Raw genomic sequence first — 17,584 nt, 5'->3', positions numbered from 1 at the left:
CTCAAAAACTACTGGGACGATTTTAAAAATTCTTTCACCATTATAAAGCTACGTTATCAGTCAGTAACATAGGCTTATTAATTCTACATGGACGAAGTTGCGTGCAACAACTAGTCTCATATAAAAACGATTACTTCAAAAGACATATATGGTACAATATTTTTGTAATTATTTCGCCATAAACCTTATAAAGACTTCATAAGCCGATGTTCTTTTCTTTAAAATTTCCACAGTCAATGCGATTCTTTTGTTTATAACTACCGTCTCCCGTTCTTTTAATCCTCGCTTCCACTACTGCTCCTGACGCAGTCTTTAAATCGTAAGCCCATCCTATTTTGGCGAAGAAATCGATACTCGCCGTGCTAAAATTCAACCAATGATTGCCTAGTTCACCAGCTTTGTAGTCCCAGGGGAAAGAATGGTGGTAGTTATGGAAACCTTCCCCTAAAGTGACAAGAGAAACCCCCATATTCTCCACGGGCATAATACTCTCGTCGTAAGGTCTACTGCCGAATAAATGTGCGAAGCTATTAATAGAGCAAATAGAGTGGACGCCGAGAATAAATCTTAATATATTGAAGTTCCAAGCATTGACAAATGTTTCGTTCCAGAAATACATAGGAATTAGTACTGGGACAACAAAACATAAAGATCCCATTAAAGGTATTGCATATCTGAAATAAAAACAATCTTATTAATGTTATAAATGCGAAAGTTTACATGGATGTTTGTTAGAGTTTATAGCCTAAACGGCTGAACGGATTTCGATGAAATTTGGCATAGATGTAGAGGATAGTCTGGAAGAACACATAGGTTACTCGCTTTTTTTTAATTCCACGCGAAGTCGCGGGCGAAAGCTAGTCATTAAAATTGTAGTTAGATAAACTATAAATTGTCATAACTTTTTTATTATGCACAGTTTGCAAACATTATCGCACAACGGTTGTGCGATTGTCGATTGTTTCTCAGCCAATTCAACTGTTTACTTGCACAACTAAACGAGTAGTGTGCACACCTCCTAAGCTCATAGGAATCAAAGCGGGACTAAAAAGTTGTGCGATAGTTTAGTATACGGTGTGGACGCACTTTAATCTTAGTTGTTGTGTCGGAGACTTAATTTAAGTCCATTTCTCTTTACCACCCATTTCTTATAAGGAGAGGATGGGAAGGGGAAGTGGATTTGACGGTGGAGGAGATGCATAGGAAGGGGAAATATCCTCTTTTTGTTCGTCTCCTCCTCCGTCGTATAAGGGTAGACAACGCATCTGCAATTGCGGATATTTAAGGGCAGCGACTTTTCATTTTGGTGGATTCAGGTGGCCGCTTCCTCGTTTGCTACCGTATATTATAAAAAAATGTACAGGACAGTTTACCCTCTCCTCCTCCATCGGAAAAGGGTAGGCAACGCATCTGCAATTGCGGATGACTATGGGCAGCGGTCGCTTCGCCATTTTGATTGAGGCGGCCGCTTGCTCGTTTGCCACCTTATGTTACAAAAAAAAATCAAGTCTACTTACTTCTTTTGAAACATCAGTACAGGATTACTGTGAACATCATCCATGTAAATAGTTTCCCCTAATCGTTTCATTTCTGAGTGTTTTTTAATTAAAAGCCATCCGAAATGGGAGAAGAAGAAGCCTCGTTTCGCATTATGAGGGTCTGCGTTTGTGTCAGAATATTTGTGATGCATTCTGTGATCTCTGACCCAATTGTAACTAGTTAACTGGCAGGCTATAGATGTACAGATCATTAAGAATATTTGTAGAGGTAACGTCGCTTTGTACGCTCTGTGGCTCCATAGTCTGTGGGATCCCATTGTAGTGCCAAGGATTGAGAGAGTCCAGAGGATAACGCCTGAAAACAAATGGTTTTAAGAGAAGGCACCTTTGACTTTACTTAGTAAGATTAGTAAGATTGAAATAACTCAAAAACTACTGGCCAGATTTTAAAAATTCTTTCACCATTAAAAAGCTAACTTATCACTGAGTAACATAGGCTATATTTTTTACTATATTTTTAATTCCTTGCGGACGAAGTTGCGTGCAACAGCTAGTGATATATAAAAAGTCTTACCTAGTACAATAGTCGGCCATTTTACAGATGTGAAGGTTAAATACAATCCATATATAGCGAAAATGTGGTAAGCAGTGTATATTAAAACATTCTGATACACAATAACAATCTTTTCGGGTTTTTCACTGACCACAGGTCTCTTAACTTGCAAATGGAATTCTTCTAAAGAAGATTCACTGGGATTCGGTGTCATGATACTGAAATATAATAATAACATTTGTTAATGAAACCAAAAAAGGCAGAAGTAAATAGCCTATGTTTTCTACCAGACTACCATCTACATCTGTACAAAATTTAATCGAAATCCGTTACGAAGTTTAGGCCACAAACTCTAACAAACTATATCATACTAATATTATAAATGTGAAAGTTTAGATGGATGTTTGTTAGAGTTTGTAGACTAAACTGCTGAACGGATTTCGATGAAATTTGGCATAGATGTAGATGATATTCTGGAAGAACATATACGATATTCACTTTTCTTTTTTTTGATTCCTGGCCGACGGAATCGCGAGTGAAAGCTAGTAATATTATAAATGCGAATGTTTAGATGGATGGATGTTTGTTAGAGTTTGCAGCATAAACGGCTGAACGGATTTCGACGAAACTTGACATTTATGTAGAGGATTGTCTGGAAGAACATATAGGCTACAAACTATTGTTTTTTAGCTAGTTTGTAATATTAGTAAGATTAGTAATAAGAAACAATTACGCTGTATCAAACATATACGATAGGCAAAAAAAATCTACAATTCATTGTACTAACGTCACTTTCAAACTAACACAAAAACCACGATCTATTAAGTAAAAAACATGTAACAAGTTAATCACAAAATCACGACTTACAGTCTATACAAAAGTTATCTTTTTTAAACATTCTACTAAAGTATTTTATGTCACTATTAAGACCGATAAAGTGGTGGAGAATTTGAGAAGCAAAAGGTCAGCGTGGTATGGACATATGCGACGTGATGGGGACATAAACCAGAAAATCTTAAGAATGAATGTGGATGGCTACAAAGGTAGAAGACCGAAGTAAGTATGGGTGGATTGTGTGAAAGAGGATATGCTTAAGGAGTGGATTCAGATATGACGGCTGATAGAGATGTATGGAGCAGCACATACTGTGCCGACCCTCCATAAGGGATAAGGGCAAGTGGGTGATGATGATTAAGACCGATTAAGTTTGTTTCACTATAAAGTACTTTGACAGTGGTTGTGCCCGCTTTAACATCTTAGCACTGCAGGGCCGGCATGCCCGGTTTAATACCACGACCACACAGAAGACAGGCGTGAAGTGGAAGCAATTCCGTGTTTCGTCTGATGAGTGTGGTGCCGGAGGCCTAAATTAAGTCCCTTTCTCTTTACCACCCTTTTCTTATAAGGAGAGGATGGGAAGGGGAAGTGGATTTGACGGTGGAGGAGATGCATAGGAAGGGGCAATATCCTCTTTATGTGCGTCTCCTTCTCCGTCGGATAAGGGTAGGCAACGCATCTGCGATCGCGGATGTCTATGGGCAGCGGTTGCTTCGCCATTTTGGCGGATTAAGGTGGCCGCTTGCTCGTTTGCCACTTTATATTATATAAAAAAAAGAGATCAAGAATATATAAAAGTTTGGAAGTAGCGCTAGCGGTAGAGAGAAGCAAAAGGTTAGCGTGGTATGGACATATTATGCGGCGCCAGTGGTGGAGAAAATGAGAAGCAAAAGGTTAGCGTGTTATGGACATGTGTGACGAGACGATGGAGACAAACCAGAAAATGTTAAGAGTAAATGCTTACAAAGGTAGAAGACCGAATGGATGGATTATGTGAGAACGTGAGGACGGCTATTGAAGATGTATGGAAGAATACTGCCGACCCTCTGTACGGATAAAGGCAGGTTAATGTTGACTCTAAACAGCGTTTATTTAAAATAGATTATTTAATTTGAAAAACTGCCGTTTTAAATTCGTTAAGTCGATCCCTTAGTGTTATTTTCGTAAAATAAATCGGTTAAAAAAACTAACCTCACCAACTCCTTTCGTCGATAAAAATTAGCAAACTAAAACATATAAAGCTCCTTAGATAGATATATATATACTCTTATGTAACATGAAAGAATTAATTCACACACAATATGTACATAAAATACATTAGTAATGTGTAGTAAAGCTTGTTGTCCAGACAACGTGAAGCGATATATCGCCATTGCTTTTTGCGATATCGTCCTTGTAGTTTTAAAAATACGAGCGTTGGCGGCAAACTTCGTTAGCGCTTTAGACAGTGGAATTAAAAAAAATGTAGCTTATAATATGCCCGTCTATGTCAGCTACCCTTCAGTGAAAGTCCCGTCGAAATCGTAGCCGTTTCGGAGATTACCCGGAACAAACGCGGCTTGCGGATAGAGACAGTTCGTTGTCAGCAACGCAAATATATCTTCTTCCAGATATCTGGATTTTTTTCTTATATTACAGACACTCCAATCTATACATCTACACTTGTAATAAAATCAATATTATTTAGACAAACTATAACTATAGTAATATTATGTGAAAAATGTTTCAGGTAATATGTTTATGCCGCCTCTATATCGTACTAATCATACTAATATTATAAATGCGAAAGTTTGGATCGATGGATGTTTGTTAGACTTTGTAGCGTAAACGGCTGAACGGATTTTAATGAAATTTGGTATATATGTAGAGCATAGTCTGGAAGAACACATAGGCTACTCACTTTTGTTTTTTTTTTAATTCCACGAGGACGGAGTCGCGGACGAAAGCTTGTATATTTTAAATCTGTATGTGTGAATCGACCCGTTATACAGTGACTAGCGGTCAGCGAGGTTTTTTGACAATTCATAGCTATTGTAACATTATTATGCATAAGCCTACGAACTACGATTCTGACCTCTGTTACTAGTAATATTATAAATCCAAGAGTTTAGATGTATGTATGTTAGTTAACATATATTGCTGAACAGATCTCGATGATTTTTATACATGTAGAAGGAACAATTTAATTTTGTTTTTTTTATACCACGCAGAGTCGCGGACGATAGCTAGTATTATAAATGTAAAAGTTTGTATTGATGGGTAATCGTTAGAAGGTTTCTTCTAAATAGCTGACTTGATATACGAATGGATAAAATACGAAATGAGTATATTAGAGGAAGTTTGAGAGTAGCCCCAGTGGTAGAAGGTAAGGAGTAAAGTTAGCATGGGGGCATGTTATGAGGAGGGATGAATCGCAGGTTACAAGAACGTTAGTTATGAGTGTGGAGGTACATCGGTAGAGGTAGACATAGAAAGAGATGGATTGTGTAAAAGGTGACATGATCAAGAAGGGAGTGACTGAGATGACGTATGATAGAGTTATTTGGAGGACAAAAACCTGTTGCGCCGCTACGGGAGTAGGGTAAGGAGAAAGGTGATGTTGCTTTTATTTAAATTGTAAATTCAATATTAAAAATGTAATAATGATTTTCATTATATTTTACTAATGTTATCGTATTTGAAATACAATTTTAATATACGAATATAATTAATTCCTCGGTATTTCCAAACCATGATTTACGCGGGGACACTTGATCGCACAATTGTTTAGTCTTGCTTTGGTTCCTATGAGCTTGTATGGAGGTACACTACTCGTTAGTTGTGCAACTGAACAGTTGAATTGCGAAACAAGCGACAATCGCACAATAGTTGTGGGATAGTGTAGTAAAAGGTGTGCGCCCGCTCTTAGGGCCCTTCAAGAAGCGAGCCTATTCCTCTCAAAGACAGGCAAAATCCAATTATCTTTACGAATATTATGAATGCGAAAAAGATGGTTTGTTAGATTTTGTATTTTTCTGGAAGATAACATAGACTACTAATCTATTATAATAAAGCGTAAACACACACTTCTTTGTTGCATAAGATATCAGCAATTACAGCATATTTTTGAATAATTCTTTATTTAATAAAAAGCCCTACACTTACGTCACGCTTTAGACTATATATTTTCACGCCATTAAACTTAGGTGGTAAATATTTTGGATAAAAACCCTAATGCGGGTAAGAGACCATAAGTTGCTGCCAACATCAAGGAAGCAAGATTGCGAAGGATTGTCATGTCATGTCATTTTGACATTTGCTATTGATAATTTGACTTATGTATAATCATACTAATATTATAAATGTGAAACTTTGGATGTATGGATAGATGGATGGATGGATGGATGGATGTTTGTTATAGCTTGTAGCCTAAATGGCTGAACGGATCTGGATGAAATTCGGCATAGATGTGGAGGATAGTCTGGAAGAACACATAGGCTACTTTCTTTTGTTTTTATTAATATCACGCAAACGGAGTCGCGGGCGACAGCTAGTAAACAATAAAGTAAAATTTTCATAATTTCATGCGGATGAAGTCGCACGGGAACGGGAACAGCTAGTTGGTTTTAAATCCACGCGAACGGAGTCGCGCTCGAAATATATATTTACAAGAGAATTTTAATCATCAAAGCCACTTATTAATAAAGGTCGACTTTTATATTAGCAATTCTAAGGACATTAGGCCTAAATAATAGATTAATTTACACCGGTTTTATTTCCGTTAACTAAATATTATGCATTATGTGACATCATTATCTGGCATATTTTAATATTAAAAAAAATTAGACAACATAAACATTCTAAAAATAAATTCTATACGTTGACCATCAGAAACACTTCTAGTGCAACTATAAATATTTTTAATACTAGCTGTTGCTCGCGACTTCGCCCGCGTGAAATAACAAATATAACGTATTACGTTCGCCCTTTTTTTCAATCGATTACCAAAATTATTAACTTAGTAGTAATCTATGTAATAACAGAAATCTACCGATGCAAGATTCCAAATTTCTAAGTCCGGTAGTTTGTAAGCTGATTTTTCGGTTACCCTTATTGTTTGTGTTTGCGATATCTTCTTAACTAGGTAGGGTTCCTAAACATTAGTAATAATAACATGTAGCCTATGTTACTCACAGATAAATTACCTTTCTTATGGTGAAAGAATTTTTAAAATCGGTCCAGTGGTTTTTAAGTTATTTCAATACATACAAAAATAAAAAAATACAAAGTTTTCCTCTATATAATATTAGTATAGACATAGAAAACTAGCTGTTCTCGTGCGACTTCATCCGCAGGAATTTATGAAAATTTTATTTTATTGTTTACATTTGACATATTATCAATTGTAAATGTCAAAATGACATGACAAGATGATAAACCATGATAATCTTACATCCTTGATGTTGGCAGCAACTTATGGTCTCTTTCCCACATTAGGGTTTTTATACAATTTATTTACCCCCTAAGTTAAATAGAAAATATATAGCCTAAAGCTTGACGTAAGTGTAGGGTTTTTATTAAAAAAAAATCATTCAAAAATATACTGTCATTGCTTACATCTTAGGCCACAAAGTAGTGTGTGTTTACGCTTTATTATGTTGGTATATATTGGAGTGTCTGTTTGCAATATCAAAAGAAAAATTCCAAATTTCGGGAAGATTTGTGTTGCTGATAACGAAAAGCTCATTATTTTTTTTTTGCCTGTCTGTCTTTCTGTCTCTCTGTCCGCAAGCTGCGTTTGTTCCGAGTAATCTCCGAAACGGTTGGAGTGATTTCGACCAAACTCTCACTGCAGGGTAGGTGGCATAGACGGGCATATTGTAGTTACAAATAATTACTATAATATTTCGTCTGATGAGTGTTGGCTGGAAACCAAATTTAAATCGTTAAGAAAATGATGGAAGGGGAATTGTATTTGATGGGTATGAGACGCATAGAAAGGGAAAAAGTCCTCTCTCTATGTCCATTGTTGATTAAAGTTAGGCAACGTATCTACAATTGCAATCTGTGGGTGTTTACTTCGAATTCCATTTCTGTCCAACGTGCTGGTCAGTCAATCTTCGCTCATCTGTGCTGTATTTATAAAATAGATTACAAATTTAATACAGTAGAACCTCTATAAGTTAAAGTCCAAGGGAAACACAAAATATTTAAAGTTATAGAGGTTTTAAGTTATCAAAGGTCTATGTTATAGAGGTTTTGTTTTGGGCTCTGATGGGAAGGGAACATATTGTTTTTTGAAGTTACCGAGGTTTGAGTTACTGTACAAAGTAACTACATTCCTAGAAATTATTCTACGAATTATTCAGGAATGTGTTTACACGCGCGCGATGTATGTACAATGTAAATGATTTTAATTTTGTTAATTATTTGTTCATTTAGTTACATGTAAGTATGACTTTTGACATCGAAATGCTTTGAATGCGACACGTTTATTTCGGTAAACGTTTACCGTTAAGTACTTTTAATCGTTAGAACATGCATGCGGTAATACCTTTGTTGGCCCCTATTTCACCTTTATCTGAAACCCTAACATCGATTATGACATCACTAACATCAGCGTCACATGGATATCCCTATTGGACATTAACTCGCTCTTGCACTTCGTCTGGCAACGCAAAACCATTCACTCACTCTCTTGCACTTCGTCTGGTCACTCAAAACCATTAACTCACTCTCTTGCACTTCGTCTGGTCACTCAAAACCATTCACTCACTCTCTTGTACTTCGTCTGGCCACGCAAAACCCGTCACTCACTCTCTTGTACTTCGTCTGGCCTCGCAAAACAATTCACTCATTCTCTTGCATTTCGTCTGGCCACGCAAAACCCGTCACTCACACTCTTGTACTTCGTCTGGCCTCGCAAAACAATTTACTCATTCTCTTGCATTTCATCTGGCCACGCAAAACCCGTCACTCACACTCTTGTACTTCGTCTGGCCTCGCAAAACAATTCACTCATTCTCTTGCATTTCGTCTGGCCACGCAAAACCCGTCAATTACTCTCTTGCACTTCGTCTGGCCACGCAAAACCATTCACTCACTCTTTTGCACCTCGTCTGGCCACGCAATACCATTCACTCACTCTCTTGTACTTCGTCTGGCCTCGCAAAACAATTCACTCATTCTCTTGCATTTCGTCTGGTCACTCAAAACCATTCACTCACTCTTTTGCACTTCTTCTGGTCACGCAAAACAATTCACTCAATCTCTTGAACTTTGTCTGACCACGCAAAATTATTCACTCACTCTCTTAAAATTCGTCTGGCCACGCAAAACCATTTTTTATGATTTTTGACACGGCCAAAACATTTCGTCGTTTGTCATTTCTGCACAGCGGGTTGACTTCACAATTATCTTTGAATTTCTTTACCAATGAAGGTATATCGAGTATTGTGCGCACAGCCAGTTCATAGGAATCAACAAGACACTAAACAGTTGTGCTTTAGTTTAGTCAAAGGTGTGCGCTCTTATGATAGCGGATATTTTTCTTTGTTTGCCCGAGAGGAATGCATCTGACTCATACTCTGCGCCCAGGAGGACGCAGTAGTTATGTGGTATTCTCCTCCCATAATGGGGAACATACCCACTAAACCCCTCGGTTCCTCCAACGCAGTAGGCCGGGGCCAAGGGCACGCTATTGCTTACGTCCGCGACCCCCGCCTGCGTCTGCTGCCATTGGCAGCACTCTCAAAAGCGGATAGTTGACTAAGGCCTTGCTAACTAAAGAGAGCGAGGGTTTGTCTAAACTTGCTTACTTAGGGGTCAAGCACGTGTATATGTTGGCTAATGTTACTACCCGCAAAAAGTCGAGGTGATTTGCTAGAAATTATACATATTTATATAATTAAAAAATCGGAAACCAAATTACCAAAGATTCGCGAAGGCGTTTTTATAACGCGCGTTATTAAATCGTTGAAATAGAACAAGTGAACATTTTATGTTCTACAACAGTTTCGTAAGATGAGTTTTTTTTAAATACTATGTATTTATCCATGCTTATTCTAAAGAGGAAAGATTAGTATTTTTGGATTTTTATATGTATTTAAATAACTCAAAAACCGGACTGATTCCAAAAATTCTTATACCTTTAAAAAGCTATGTTATCACTAAGTAACATAGGCCGCATTTTTACTATTTTTTTAATTTCACGGGCGAAGTCACGAGCAACAGCTAGTAATATAAATGCGACAGTTTACATAGATGTTTCGCTAGACTTTGTAGACTGAACTACTGAACGGATCTCGACGATTGTCATAGATATAGAGGATAGCCTGGAAGGCCATAGGCCACATGCTTTTGTTTTTTTTTATAATTCCACGCGCACATAGTCGCGGTTAAATCTAGTTAATAAGAACGGCACCGCTTCTAAAGCGCGGCGACTCTTTACCTCTCAGTTTTGTAATTTTAAACGTTCATTACTTGATCACCAACGCGGTGTTTTAACGCGGCGTTATAAATACGCCCGTGCGAATTAGCCGTACGTAACTTAAAATTTTTTATTTTTAATTTAGTGTCACCGTGACTTGACCTTGTCTTTATTTGAATTCCGAATGTTAGATTAAAATTACTTATTTCCATACTGGCAATTGCTAATTTTTTTTAATTTCATTTTAATTTAAAACCCACCTTGTTTTTCAAAGGTATATTATGGTAAGTATTTTTCGATGATGTAGAGATTATTTTAATTATCCGCTTAATTGTTTTATAAACTCATCGTATTCTTGCGCACACCTGGAACTAAACTATCGCACAACTGTTTGGTCATGTCAACTTCAAATGCAAGGATGGCAATGAGATTACGCTCCGGACACATTCCAAGTAACTCACCCAATTGCAGTGAGTGTAGTGTAGTTGAAGATGTTCAGCATGTTGTATTGGAGTGTGTTCGGAGCGAGCGCTTTAGACATAATTATTTTAAGCGTTACGGATGTAATGTCGGTCACTTAAACACTATCCTGGCTTACCCGTCTACGGACGAGGCCGGGATGGTGTTTAAGTTGGCCGACATCTGTTTGAGAAAACAGTTGGACAAAGCCCCCTGTAAAAATAAATTAAAAAAAAACTGTTTGGTCTCGCTTTGATTCCTATCTATACTATAAAAATAAAGCGTAAACACACACTTCTTTGTTGCCTAAGATATCAGCAATTATATCATATTTTTGAATAATTCTTTTTTTAATTATAAGCCCTACACTTACGTCACGCTTTAGGCTATATATTTTCACGCCATTAAAATTAGGGAGTAAATATTTTGAATAAAAAACCTAAAGTGGGAAAGAGACCATAAGTTGCTGCCAACATCAAGAAAACAAAGTTGCCATGCTTTGTCATCGTGCCATGTCATTTAAACATTTGCAATTGATAATTTGACAAATGTAAACGATAAAAGAAGATTTTCACAATTTTATGCGGATGAAGTCGCACGGAAACAGCTAGTGAGCTTATATGGAGGTACACTACTCGATTGTTAGTTGTGCAACTAAACAGTGAAAGGCTGCAAAACAATCGACAATCGCATAACAGTTGTGCGATAGTTTATTCAAAGGATTGCCAGCTCTTAGTAAGAACGAGCTGCCCGCAAACTTCGTTAGTGCAGAGCATTCCCGTTCCACTCAAAGTCCCATCCAAATCGATCCACACGTTCCAGATAGGTCTGGTCGCCATTTTGATAGCGCGGAATTAGAAATAAATATAGCCTATAATATGCGGGTCTTTGTCAGCTACCCTCCAGTGTAAGTTCGGTCGAAATCGGTCTAGCCGTTTCAGACATTAGACGGAACAGACATATATTTTTTTAAATGCGATTTTCGTTATCGGCATCGTAAATACATCATTTTCCCGAAATCCGATTTTTTTCTTTTGATATTACAAACAGACACTACAATTTTATTATATATATTTATTGTATATAATAAATTTACTCTAGAAGATTCCTACATTTATGAAGAATACAGACTGACAACGTTTCAGTCACAAAAAAAGTCACGTGTACGGACTACATATAAGATTAGTGTTGTATTCAACAATGAGTTTTTATGTGTAGTAATTTGATTACAGCGTTAGATTTATGTAAGTTTTTTGTTAATGTATTAATGACCGTGTTTCTTCATTTGTTTATATAATTAACAACATCCATTGCACCATTGTTCACGCGCGAAAGAAGCAAGCGGGAAACATCCCATTCAATCTAATTAGTGCAGCAGAACTAACTCAAGTCGATCCACCATTTTTTATAATGACGAAGGCTAGGTGGCATAGGATATATTATCTATACTATTATAATAAAGCGTAAACACACACTTTGTTGCCTAAGATGTCAGCAATTACAGCATATATTTGAATAATTCTTTTTTCAATAAAAAGCCCTACACTTACATCACGCTTTAGGCTATACATTTTCACGCCATTAACTAAGGCGGCAAATATTTTGGATAAAAACCCTAATGTGGGAAAGAGACCATAAGTTGCTGCCAACAATGAAGCAAGGTTGTCATCATGTCATTTTGACATTTGTAATTGATAATTTGTCAAATGTAAAAAATAAAATCGTGCGGATGAAGTCGCACGGGAACAGCTAGATAATTTTATATTACAAGGCGGCAAACGCAAACGGACCACCTATATACGCTAAAATGGTGAAGTGATCGCTGTCCATTATCACCAGCTCACTATACGTCCCCACTGCGGTGCTTACCTACCCTTAAAGTAAGCGGTCACTACGTCTTAGTCAGCCACTCTTGCCCAGTGCGGGTTGGTTGGTCCTTCACCGTAAGAACGTCGGGTAAATTATGTACATATGAAATTAGAAAATAAAAAATTACATTGGTACGGCAGGATTACAACCCAGGATCTACAGATCCTACAGATTACAAAGTCAAGTGCTTAAATCACTGAGCCACCGATACTCTTGATTGCTTGCCCATAAACATCCGCAATTGCAGGTACCGACAGGACCGCACATAAAGAGAATCCACTTCCTATGCGTCTACCATCATATCCACTTTCCCACCCTATTACTTGCTAGAAAACGGATGATGTCGGTATTCGAACTTAGGAGCTGTAGATTACAAGTCAAATGCTTAACCTCTGAGCCACCGACGCTCTTACCGTCTTCTGTGAAATTTACATTAGATGTAAAAAAAACCTTTTAATATGCATAAAAAGTAAAACACGTTGATTTGCATTTCCTATTATTCTAAAACACGTGCCGTATTTAAATAGCTGACAAGGTCTCATGTCATAAAAAAAAACAATTGCAATTCTATTGAAATGTTAATCTTTGATTTTGTTTTTTGCCAAACGTGACGGAATACTGAAACGTAACTTATGGCCGGTTTTTTACCGATTAATTTCGTTAGTGTTTTCGGTTCGAATTTACTAAGTAACTCAGTTGAAACTTAGACCACACCTTAAACAAATTTCTTATCACATTTAAGGAAGTATCTTATGTAAGGACAACTATAGTTATGACTAGCTTTCGCGACTCTGCATGGAATTAAAAAAACCATTCAGCCGTTTAAACTACAAACTCTAACAAACATCCATCCATCCATCTAAACTTTCACATTTATAATATTACTAGCTGTTGCCCGCGACTTCGTCCGCGTGGTAATAGAAAACATACGAATTATATAAATAACAAAAAGCCACGTATCCCGAGAACCGGACATCTCGGGGATGAAGCTTATCCCATATGTACTCCAGACTTTGTTTTATATCTGTGCCAAATTTCAATAAGATATGTTGAACCGTTGCAAAATGATCGAGTAAACATTAAAAAACTACATTAATGAATTCCACGGAAACCGTAACTATTCCCGGGATAAAAAGTAGCCTAAGTGTTCTTCCAGACTATGCTCTAAACCTGTGCCAAATTTCATGGAGATCCGTTCAGCCGTTTAGACTACAAACGCTAACAAACATCCATCCATTCATCGTAACTTTCGCATTTATAATATTAGTATGATTTTCATCCAGTTCGTAACGTTCTAATCAACATCATAAAGACCAGAGTTAACGCCCTCTGTCGTAAAAGTTTTACGACGAGTTTCAACAATCGTTAGAACTTTTATAGTAGACAGTTGTCTTCTCGTTTACGCTTTTAAATCCTCGTTAATGATTTCTATCGCGCATATCTATTACACAACTGTTAGCCACGCTTTGATTCCTATGAACTATGAGATGAGCACACTACTCGATTTTAAGTACAACTTAGTTGGTTGCGAAACAATCGACAAACGCGGAACAGTTGGGCGATAGTTGAGTCGAAAATGTGCGCCCTTTAAAGTTCTCTTTTCACTCAATGCTGGTTATTTTGGGGACCATATTAAGACTTCTGCGGACCACTGAACAGACCACTTAGGAAAGTGGTAGAACAAAGGTATCTAGATAAAATTAGATCACGTTGTCTAACTTTAAACTATCTCGTTCTTTCGTGTTCTGAAACGAGATAGCTTATTGATTAGGAAGACTCGCGTTGAATTTTAATGTGAAATAAAATTATTTATAACGAGCTAACGCCGGCAAACTTCGTTAGCTTTGAATTTAAAAAAATGGTTGGCTATAACACTCCCGCGTGCATCTACTTTTTACTAGCTACCTTCCAATCAAAATGCCGTCCAAATCGGTCCACCCGTTCCAGAGATAGCGGTCCGGTTGCCACTTTGACAGCGCGGAATTAAAAAAATAGCTTATAATATGCCCGTCTATGTCAGCTACAGTTCAGTGAAAGTTCGGTCGAAATCGGCCCAGCCGTTTCGGAGATTACCCGGAACAAACGCGGCTTGCGGACAGACAGACAGAAAAACAAAAAAAAATGTCATTTTCCTTATCAGCAACGCGAGTACATCATCATCCCGAAATCCGGATTTTTTGACATTTCATTTGACATTACAAATAGACACTCCAATTTTATTATAAGTATAAATGTGGACATTTTCTTAACTCGTAACAAGTTGGATTGTAATTTCATGTGTCAGTTAAATAAAAGCGCGTTATTTCAGTAAATAGGCTTGTAAAAATAATATCAAATACTCGGTATACTCAGGAATATTGTTATGTTACTCTATGCCTGCGGGCGTTTGGGGCGTTTAGTGATGTTCGAATTTTATTTTTTCAAACGCCTGATAAAATAAAATAGCAATTGTTTTCTTTCGTTTCACCTGTCGAATTGGAATAGCAATTTTATTGATTTAAAACGAGTACTGCTATATTTCAAACTAGTTGAAAAAAGAAGATAGAAATGCCTAGAAGATATTCTACTTCAGTACTAAAATCATTTTTGATCTAATCATCATCATCACCAGCTCACTACACGTCCCCACCGAGGGGCTCGGAGCCTACCCTAATAAGGGGTGACTAGGCCATAGTCAACCACACTGCACTGCGGGTTGGTTGACTTCACACATATCTTTGCCGATATGTGCAGGCATCACGATGTTTTCCTTTACCGTAAGAACGTCGGGTAAATTATGTACATATGAAAATTCGAAAATCACATTGGTACAGCGGGATTCGAACCCAAGGCCTGTAGATTACAAGTCAAGTATTCAAACCACTGAGCCACCGACGCTCAGTGGTTTGATTTTGATCTAATAAATATTTTTAATTATTAAAAAAAATACATTATTTCACATCACTATTTAGCCTGTGGCGAAATTATTCAAAGAGCTTTGTTTAATCTCAAGTGTCTTCAACCAATGAACAAAAGCCTTTAGGAGAAATGAATTTACTAATTTGATCGCAAATAAAATTCAATAGGTAGAAACAACCTTGTAGAACTACCAGCGCCCTGGGCGATATCTACAATGCCCTTTGACTGCAATACAAACACAAACCAGCCTCTTATATCCGCCCTGGGCGATCATCCCACGCCCTATAACGCCCTTATTGTTAATAGAGCGATTTACACGCTGGAGTTACTCAAAATCGATGGCTCCTATGTAAACGATATAAGTAACAATTTTGTACTTTTTTTTCATGTTTTATTAAATCATTTATCTTCTATATCATACACTAGATATTTCCCGTGGCTTCGTACGCGTAGAATTAAAAAAAACAAAATTAGTAGTCTAGGGATTCTTCCAGTCTAAGTTCAACATTTATGACAAACATCCAGATCTGTTCACTAGTTTAGGTTACAAACTCTGACAACCATCTAAACTTTCGCATTTATAATATTACAAGCTGCACCTTGTGACTTCAATGCGTGAAATTAAAAAAAATATAGCCTATGTTACTCACAGATCAATTACCTTTCTAATGGTGAAAGAATGTTTAAAATCGGAGCAGTAGTTTTTACGGGAATCGAATACATACACAAATACAAAACCCTCCTAATAATAACAATAGTATAGACTAGTTGTTCCCGTGCGACTTCATCCGCATAAAATTGTGAAAATGTTATTTTATCGTTTACATTTGTCAAATTATCAATTGCAAATGTTAAAATGACATGACACGATGACAAAGCATGGCAACCTTGTTTTCTTGATGTTAGCAGCAACTTATGGTCTCTTTCCCACATTAGGTTTTTTATCCAAAATATTTACCCCCTAAGTTTAATGTCGTGAAAATATATAGCCTAAAGCGTGGCGTAAGTGTAGGCCTTTTTATTAAAGAAAGAATTATTCAAAAATATGCTGTGATTGTTGACATCTTAGGCAACAAATAAGTGTGTGTTTACGCTTTATTATAATAGTATAAATATAGATAATGTATTGTTTAAACCTTCCTCTTGAATCACTATTTAAAACTATTTAACTACGCCGTAGTCTCCAATAATTAAACAATAGGACCCGCTTGCAAGCACTACCTTTCGGATAAAAAAAGAATTTTCAAAATCGGTCCACTAGTGGCAGAGCTATACCGTAACACACATAAAAACATACAGACGAATTGAGTACCTCCTTTTAGTCTGTCAAAAATATCGAAATCCGTTGCCTTATTTTAAAGATGCATACATTGACAGACAATTAAAAGCAACTTTTATATGTATTTATGTTAAACTAGCTTTCGCCTGCGACTCCGTCCGCGTGGAATTAAAAAAATAAAGTGAGTAGCCTATGTGTTCTTCCAGACTATCTTTTACATCTATACCAAATTTCAACGAAATCTGTTCAGCCGTTTAGGTTACAAACATCCATCCATCTAAACTTTGGCATAACAATTGTTAAATTACTTCAAGATTTTTTTATGCTTACAAATAACGTGGCTGTATCAGGCTGCGTCCAACTGGGTGGAGGTTGTTTACACCACCCTAGGGGTGGCAGTCGGCCTACGTTTTGGTGCTTTCAACGCTTTGTCTTAAATCTAGACCAAGGTTACGCTTTGAGAGTTTTAGTATTGCTTGTAGTAGAAATATGTGACTATTTTAAATTAGTCAGTAATAGCTGTTCCCGTGCGGCTTCTTCCGCATAAAATTATGTAAATTTTATTTTATTGTTAACATTTGTCAAATTATCAATAGCAAATGTCAAAATGACATGACATAACAAACCTTAGCAATAGTTCAATCAAAAGCGAGCTCTTATTTAGACAGAAGTCTTTTTACCTTTTATTTGTGTTTTCGTTTTCGTTTTAAAACATTTTGGCCGCAATTAGTGAAAGGAAATTTTAACGTAGGGAATATCTCGGAACGGAAATTACAGTCCGC

The 17,584-nt window shown here is 36.9% G+C and overlaps 1 protein-coding gene across 1 annotated transcript; it reads right to left on the bottom strand.

Annotated features, from left to right (window-relative positions):
- On the bottom strand, positions 1–17,306 carry LOC106107071 (acyl-CoA Delta(11) desaturase-like). The gene is made up of 4 exons (XM_013287773.1): positions 17,133–17,306; positions 2,074–2,270; positions 1,518–1,854; positions 1–674 (listed from the first exon to the last, which is right to left on the bottom strand). Exons 2-4 carry the CDS (start codon positions 2,264–2,266, stop codon positions 197–199), a joined length of 1,008 nt encoding a protein of 335 aa, XP_013143227.1. The 5' UTR covers positions 2,267–2,270; positions 17,133–17,306; the 3' UTR covers positions 1–196.
- Positions 17,307–17,584: the final 278 nt, after the last annotated feature.

This window comes from Papilio polytes, unplaced genomic scaffold (genome assembly GCF_000836215.1).
Source record: "Papilio polytes unplaced genomic scaffold, Ppol_1.0 DF822067.1, whole genome shotgun sequence".
Taxonomy (NCBI): domain Eukaryota; kingdom Metazoa; phylum Arthropoda; class Insecta; order Lepidoptera; family Papilionidae; genus Papilio; species Papilio polytes.
This window is presented reverse-complemented; position numbering and strand designations above follow the sequence as displayed.